General features: G+C 36.5%; 1 protein-coding gene across 1 annotated transcript; it reads left to right on the top strand.

Moving 5' to 3' along the window:
* Positions 1-446: 446 nt before the first annotated feature.
* On the top strand, positions 447-8596 carry LOC114738347 (aminodeoxychorismate synthase, chloroplastic-like; the record flags this gene model as incomplete). The annotated part of the gene is given in 15 exon segments (XM_028926382.1): positions 447-739; positions 1500-1894; positions 2191-2322; positions 3182-3249; positions 4016-4077; positions 4248-4317; positions 5099-5377; positions 5478-5604; positions 5901-6223; positions 6298-6377; positions 6476-6578; positions 6740-6822; positions 7074-7691; positions 8157-8217; positions 8219-8596. Coding segments are annotated over 14 exon segments (2715 nt in total), but the record flags the coding sequence as incomplete, so codon positions are not given.
* Between the last annotated feature and the right edge of the window lie 6 nt (positions 8597-8602).

Here is an 8602-nt window from a genome sequence, read left to right as displayed (position 1 = left end):
ATGTAATTGAAAAAAGATTAATTGCTGGTTATCTCAGCAACAACTTCATGTATGTATGGATGAAATCCTAATTCAAACTTACTGTTAATATATTTGTATGTGTCCGTAGTTTAAATTGTTAAAAAATAAGTTTAACAGGTTATTTTAATATTTTTGCATTCTATAAAATAAAACTCTTTATTTCATATAACACACAATTTCATATCCAAGACTATTTTTTAGCGGTGGATTTAAATTAGTAAAATAAGAAAAGTTTTAATATAAGAAAGTCTAAAATATATGGGTACGAATATGCATGTAAATCAGGTAAAAAAAAAAATCTGCATGTAATTGTTTTCCTCTTTTTTACTTTTTTTATTTTTATATAAAAATGCATGTGAATATTTGTCCTTTATAAGTTGATGCAAATCTCAAATCTGAGTTCGTGTCACCGTACCGGAGCAGCCGCCACCCTCGGCGACGGGCTCCGGTGTCCAAATTCATACGCAATTTGACCGTTCGAATCTGTCTCTATCAGTCTCCGGGGCGCATCACTGTTCCCAACCAGCGTGGGTCCCTATTGCCTTCTTTCTCTCCTCTCGTGTATATATATGCATCCGAAGTCCTGGCTTCCGCAAGGCCGCAATCTTGGAAGCCTCTCCTCCACCCACTCCAATTGCTCCTCCCTGTTAGAAAGAGAGGGAGAGACAGAGATAGAGCAGAGATTCTCGGCACTAGAGCTGTGGGATATGCTTTGAGGGTAACTGTATTACCAACACCAACTCTGTTGATTCTTTTTTCTGATTTCGATTGCTTTGTCACCCTGCTCCTCTCTTTGCATGCTCCAACGGACGAATAAATTTACCCAAGATGGTGGGAGAACAATTCTATTGGAATAAATATAGATTTCATTTGCTTATAATTGAATCTGCTACTTGTCCATTGGCTTCTTGCATCTCATGTCTGTCCCTTTATCATGCATTTGGCTGTTTACTTATACTTGTCATTGTCTTTTTAAACTGCGTTATACGATGTTTCTTAGAATGTAAGTATTCTTTCTGGGCTAATAATACCATTTCAGCTACCTCCCGTTTTCCTTCACCGTTCAACATCTGCTGCTCTGTCACTCCGTTCGTGGTTTCCTGCATGCACAAATGAATTTACACAGGACAGAGCAGAATTCAATTGGAATGGATATTCAATTCAATTTTTTTTTGTGTGTGTTTAAATTTGCAATTTCTCCATTGGCTTGTTGCACGTCATGTCTGCATTCACTATCTTCTTTTTTTTCCCCCCTTATTGTTTTCGTAGCACCAGTTAGTTAAACTGCATTCTCGGATGTTTCTTAGAGTAATTTGGTTTTTCAATTTGCTTCTCTATATCTTCCCCTTACATGGATGCCGTGCAATCATGTTAGACTTCCCTCTCTACAATTACATGCTCAAAATCTGCTACCTTTCCTTGAATTGGTTATCATACTCAAACTAATTTCATGCTTTTTTTTTTTTCCCGTGGAGAAGGTGAGATAATTGTTGCTGGAGACTAGTTGTTCATACCAGTTATTTGAAACTTTTCCCCGTAAAGATGGCCTTCTCTTTGGTTTCGTCTTCTTCTGAGCCGCCGTGTTGTGTAAGTGAATGCGTGCACCACACATGTGCTAGTTTTCTCTTGTCTAGACCTCCTGTAAGTATTTCTTGTTTCATTAAGAAAAACAACGTGCAAGCAATAAGGAGTGCTGCGGGAAGGAGGGCTATCTCCAGCCAATTTATACCTAGCCAGATAGAAGAGTCATATACAAGAAAGAAACACCTCCAGGAGCCTATAAAGAAGCTAGATTTTGTAAAGACATTGTTGATTGACAACTATGACAGTTACACATACAATATATACCAGGCGTTATCTGTAGTTAATGGTGGTATGTCCTCTCTCTCTGCCCCCCATCTATTGTGCTTGTTTTTGTGTATGAGAGTGAAAGACGTAAAAAGCTGTTATCAATCATATTTGCAGATTATATTTAGACTGGGATTTTTCTTTTTCTTTTTTTTTTCTTTCTTTTTTTGCCTCTTTAACATTGTATTGAATGTTGAAGCTTCTTCTCTGAATACATTAAAATCTATTAGAAGATACTGTACACTGAGGTCTAAAATGGCTTATAAAGTGTAGTGAATTGATCTCCATTGTAACAACTGCTTTGGTTTTCTATTATCTCAGTGCCTCCTGTGGTGGTCCGAAATGATGATTTGACATGGGAAGAACTTTGCTATTACTTGTATGAGGAAAATGCATTTGATAACATTGTAATATCACCTGGGCCTGGTTCTCCGGCATGCCCAAAAGATATAGGTGAGATGCATCTCTGCCAATAATCTTTGAGACAAATTACAAATTGATGGCAGTAAAATGAATATTTTTTGGGGACATTAGTGATGTGGCATATTAATTGTTCATGATTTAGTATCTCTGATTAATGCTCTGCAAGCTATAATCGAAAAGTTAGTTGTTGCACATGTAATTTAATGCTGCTTCACGACTTATGAATGAATTGGATCCTTGTTTTGATTACATATTTTTTCTTAGACCCGTTTGTACACTCCTTTGTGGTTTAATGGAATTTCACTCACACCTGTGAAATATTTAGGTGCAAGTTTAGTCCTCTGGGTCAAGAAGCAGGACAAAAACTAACTCTGGCTAACAGAAAATTCACATAATTATTACTTAATGACCTCTTTTTGTACCTTACTGTCATCATAGGTTCTAACATCATTTATAGTTTTACAACATTTACAAGTAAATTTTGATTTTTGGTTTTGCTTGAACTGACATAATTTATATGTATGATTATATTTGGATTTTGGAACTGCATCTGAAGATCATTGAGGTGTCAATTATGAAAGTAATTGAAAGTGTGTAAAAATTTGACAATTTCTTAGAGCACATGGAATCTAACTGAAAGATTGTAAAGATTTCACAAGTGGAGTAACTTCGACACCCTTTAGCTGCATAGAGTGTAAATAATAATCATGCCCACCTTTATTTTCAAAATTACCCAGTATAGTTTCCAGAACTTCATATCATGAACAAATGACCGCTAAATGCTTTTATAGTTGAATATCAAGTGAATACTATTGGCTGATATTTGTTTCATGAGGTGTAGAGGTTTCTTTACGTTTAATAGCATTGTAAATGAATTTGGAATATGTAGGTATTTGTCTTCAGCTGTTGCTCAAATGCTGGGACATCCCTATTCTGGGTGTTTGCCTGGGACACCAGGTATTTAGTCTTCTTTTTTGCAAGATAGCTTGCCTTTCTGTGCCTGTGATTACAATATTTGTTGCTTTATTTCCTTTTTTCCTCATCCTGTGTGAGATGTTGACGATAGTCACAATTGCATACGTTTGCTCATCTGAACTCTTTTTGTTTATTAGCTTGCCTATCCATTTTGACGCTTATCTCTGTTTCTGTTTGATTTCTTTTTCCCATATTTATGGGTTTGCCACATATAGAGGCTTGGTTATAAAGCTTTAATTATAAAGTTGGAAGAAAATAAAAAGGAAAAAAGTTCTAGAGTTTGTTTGGCCGATATTGAAGGCCTTCTGAGTTGATTTTGCAAGAAGGTCGTGATTTCCTTAATAATGCTATGCCACGCACTAGAAGGAGTAGGTTGATGCAGTAATATCATAAAACATGACATAATTATCCAGTTGTACTTCAATCTGCATGCATTAAATAACATGAAAATTTCCATCTGTTGCTATTCGGATCTAGTTGTTTAGACCTTTCTTCATCTTTCGTTTTTGGCAGTGTTAGAAATATAATTCGTTTTTGGAGGAGGAAATCCGTATTCATTGTAAAATTACTCACTAAGGCCTCCTCAAACTTTATTTGATGTCACGACTCGCATGACATGAGTTAATCCTGGTTTTATTAATGTTGTGATTCATTTTTTATGAATTTTATTGTTAGATTTTGTACTCTAGCCTTTTAGAATTGCTCTGATTTTCTTTTTGATTTAATTGCTTGACATATGATTTAATAGGCTCTAGGTTTTGTGCATGGAGCTCAAGTTGTCCATGCACCAGAACCAATCCATGGACGTTGAGGTATGATTATATCTTTTGAAAGTTGACCGTCTCATTTTTCTATATTTATGACCTAATTGTTACAATTAGGAAGATTAGGTTGCCTGTAAGTGTCATTTTACTAATTTATTAAAATGTTCTTGCAAGCATAGATGCCTCATTCTCTCTTCTTATAACTTTTCTGCTGCACAGTGAACTTGAGCATAATGGTTGTGAGCTTTTTCATGAAATTCCTTCTGGCAGAAATTCAGGATTTAAGGTCTGGTTACCTCTTTATATTTGGAAGAATATGACTATGCTGCCTGTGAATTTTTAGAGTTCAAATCTTGCAAATGGTATTTGAGATAATGATACATGGGACATACAAGTCTTTTAAAGCATTTTGAAACTTTAGAATTTAATTATTTTATGAGATTTTTTTTTTCATTGGATGTTCTGTTTAGGGGTGAGTTGTTTCCATCCTTTAGATTTTTGGTGAGCACTGTATTGGCCCACTGACTCTTGGTCACTTTTCTCTGCCCAATTTAGATTTTGGGAGAATAAAGGAGGGGAAGGTCCCCCCCCCCCCCCCCCCCCGGGGCATAACTAATGTACATGGTGGGAGCAAAATGCTAGAACCACTACTGGTGCATCTTTTTTAAAATATGACAGTATTTTTTCTATAAAATACACATTTCCTTTGTTTTTTAATCTTCATTTCCTGGATTCTCCTTTTCTCTATAGACATTCTTCTCTTATCCAAAAAAACAAATATTGCACTAGAAGAGGATATATAAACTGGAATCCATTACCGAAGGACATCAGCAAAGTGATTTTGCTTGCAATTGTTGATTGTCGCTGAAATACTTATATCTGAAGTAATCACGCAGTCAATCGTTTGGGTAATAGTTTTATAAATGCAAGTTGGGACGAAGTAATTCATTCTTTTGTCTGTTTGTACTTGTTTTCCTTAAATACGTTTGTTTCTTGTGTCAAGTTAATTAAGATTTATCTGATCTATGACCAGCAGTTTTAAAATTTGTGTTTCTTCATAATTGAAGGTGGTTAGATATCATTCACTGGTCATAGATCCTGAATCACTTCCACAAGAGCTCATCCCCATAGCATGGACCGACTCTGCCGGCACTCTTCTTAGGTCTAAGGAGTCCAACAATACCAATCCTTCTGAAGCCCCAACAAAGGGAAGCATGTTTGCTGATTCTGTTTCTGCTGAAGTAGAAAATAGAAGTTCAAACCTTTCAAGTCATTATGGCCCCACAAAAGGAACAAGAGTTCTTATGGGCATCAAGCATTCTACAAGACCGCATTATGGTTTGCAGGTAATATGTACAGAAATGATATTTTATAGTTTCAGCTCAGTGATTTATATTTATTTTCACTTTTGTCAACTTTGTCCAACTCAACAATTTTTACCTTCAGTTTCATCCAGAGAGTATAGCTACCAGCCATGGAACACAAATATTCAAAAACTTTAGAGAGATTACATATGATTATTGGCTGAGATTTCGGTCATCATACAACAGAGGAAAATATGCTCACTCTCCAGGTAACCTGGAGAACTTTTGTAAACAGAAATAACTGTCTATCCTATCATTCCTATGTGCTCTTCAGACTTTCCTGTTTCAAAATTATTTTGGAAAATTGATGTTATTCTTTACAGTTTGGGAGGCATCCTTTCTGGTTACGGTATTTTTTTATACATCATATATAGACCTCTTGAATAGAGTTGAGTGGTTTAATGGGCCATTTAGCTTTTGTTTCATTACTTGCTCCATATTACTTCTTAATTTCCCTTGCCCTTTGACTTATTTATGTTGATCCCTTGTAATTTACTCTGAGCAGTAAACTTTCTTTATTCTAGTCAACTGGCTAGAGAAGTTCACAGCAGTGTAAATTCAGAGAATAATGTGTTAAATCAACAAAACAAAGCGTCTTCTAAAGATGGACATTTAATGCATGATACTGCTGAGGTTGATCCTTCTGAAATGTCCAACATGGTAAATCGTAATCATGCAAGTATTGCTTATAAATGCCTGAAGTTGAAATGGAGGAAATTTGATCACTTGGCTGGTCAAGTTGGTGGGGCGAAAAACATATTTTGTGGATTGTTCGGACATCATAAAGCTGAGAACAGCTTTTGGTTAGATAGCTCCTCCACAGAAGAGGTATGATCATGATTCTGTGCTTCCTTTGACTTATCATGTTTATTTTCTTAGGGTCTTAACACTGACTTATGTAGGGAAGGGCACGGTTTTCATTTATGGGTGGTAGAGGTGGATCGCTTTGGAAACAGTTGTCATTTAGATTGTCAGATCAAAGGTTTGATATCTATCCTGTTAAATTATATGCGTTGTGTTAATTAATCGTCTTCATTTTCTGAATATACTTGAAGTGATCAATGTCATGTTCTTTCCCAGAAATGGAAATTTACAAGGTGGAGGCTTTATGTCAATAGAAGATGGCCAAGGTTCTACCAAGAGCATGTTTTTGGAAAATGGATTTTTTGATTTTTTGAACAAGGTACTGAAATTTGTTTTGAATTGTTTGACACTTCATTCTTGAATGATACAGTTATCATTGTAGGTTATATAGCTTCCGATGTCAGCATTCCAACTCATAAACAGCCGTTGTCACATGCCAAATTGAGTTTTGACTCTCATACATGCTTGATAATGTCGCAGGAGCTTCAATCATTTCGTTATAATGAAGAGGATTTTGAGGGTCTGCCATTTGACTTCCATGGCGGATATATTGGTTACATAGGGTAGGTGGCAAAATAAACTTTTCCTACTTGTTAGTGCCTACTTCACAGGCAATATTGTTTACTTTTGCATTCCTCATTTGATTATTTAAAATAGCCTTCACAACCTGCTATAGTTAATCCTTCATATTTTATGTTTGTTGTATTTGAACCTTGTTGTTTTCTCTTGGTTCTTGAGCCCAACGCAACCTCCTTTCATAGTGGGTTTACCCCTACCACTTTACACTAATAATTAATAATTTCTTCCAATGTAGGTATGACCTCAAACTTGAAAGCGTTGACACATCTAACCGTCACAAGTCTAGAACTCCGGATGCGTGTTTTTTCTTTGCTGATAATCTCATTGCTATTGACCACCTGAACGATGATGTTTACATATTGTGTGTACATGATGGAAGCCAAGCTATGACACCATGGTTGGATGATACAGAGGAGGAGTTGATGAACTTGAAAAATTCTATGACAAGAGAGTTGAAAAGGCAGGAATCGCTTGCTCCTACTTTCCCCCACCTTAAGGCTGGATTTGTTTCTGAAAAATCTAGAAAGCAGTACATTGATGATGTTAACAAGTGTTTAAACTACATTAAAGATGGAGAAAGCTATGAGTTGTGCCTTACAACTCAGATAAGAAAAACGATTAAGGAATTAAACTCTCTTGGACTTTATCTACACTTGAGAGAAAGAAATCCGGCACCTTATGCTGCTTGGCTTAATTTTTCAAACGAAGACCTCTGTATTTGCTGTTCTTCCCCTGAGAGGTTCTTGAAGTTGGATAGGAATGGTATGCTGGAAGCTAAGCCCATCAAGGGTACCATAGCTCGTGGTGCTACAAAAGAGGACGATGAGCGACTCAAATTGAAGCTACAGTTCAGGTGACTGATATCTCCTCTTGGCAGCTGTAAATCTATCCATATCCATTTCAAGCACAATTTGCACGCTTAAGATCAAAGTTTATGGAAATGTGTTGAATAACGTGGAAATATTAGAAACAAATCAAAATGTGTTTTGCCCGCATAAGTTTGCCCATAGAATCTGTTTTAAGGAATATTGGTATTATGATCTATATGGAGTTAAGATAATCTGGAATTTTAGGTTTAAAAAAAAAAGTCCCGGAGTTTGAACATCGGATGTCTAATGCGCACCATAATCATATCTGATCTATATATAATGCCCTCATGCCAAACACAGGTCTATACAATATTTTTAGAATTTTGAAATGCTTGCACATAAAACATGCCGGCATAACAGATGGACATTTACATGGTGAAACTCAGAAACTCTCATGAACTGATTATCTACTTCTCTCTTCCTCCCTCCCTCCCTCTCTCTCTCTGCAGTGAAAAAGATCAGGCTGAAAATCTGATGATTGTTGACCTTCTAAGGAATGACGTTGGTCGGTGTCTGTGAACCTGGTTCAGTTCATGTGCCTCGTCTCATGGATGTGGAATCATATGCAACTGTTCATACCATGGTGAGTACAATCCGAGGGAAGAAGCTATCATATGTGAGTGCCGTAGACTGTGTCAAAGCTGCGTTTCCTGGTGGCTCGATGACGGGTGCGCCCAAGTTGAGATCAATGGAACTTCTGGATTCTCTTGAAAGCTGTTCCCGAGGTATATACTCTGGTTGCATTGGATTTTTTTCCTATGACCAGACATTTGATCTAAATATAGTTATAAGAACAGTCATTATCCATGAGGGTGAGGCTTCAATAGGAGCTGGAGGGGCCATTGTTGCTCTGTCAAATCCTGAAGATGAGTATGAGGAGATGATCTTGAAATCA

This window comes from Neltuma alba, unplaced genomic scaffold (genome assembly GCF_004799145.2).
Source record: "Neltuma alba isolate B1F8T4 unplaced genomic scaffold, ASM479914v2 tig00013583_pilon, whole genome shotgun sequence".
Classification (NCBI taxonomy): Eukaryota; Viridiplantae; Streptophyta; class Magnoliopsida; order Fabales; family Fabaceae; genus Neltuma; species Neltuma alba.
This window is presented reverse-complemented; position numbering and strand designations above follow the sequence as displayed.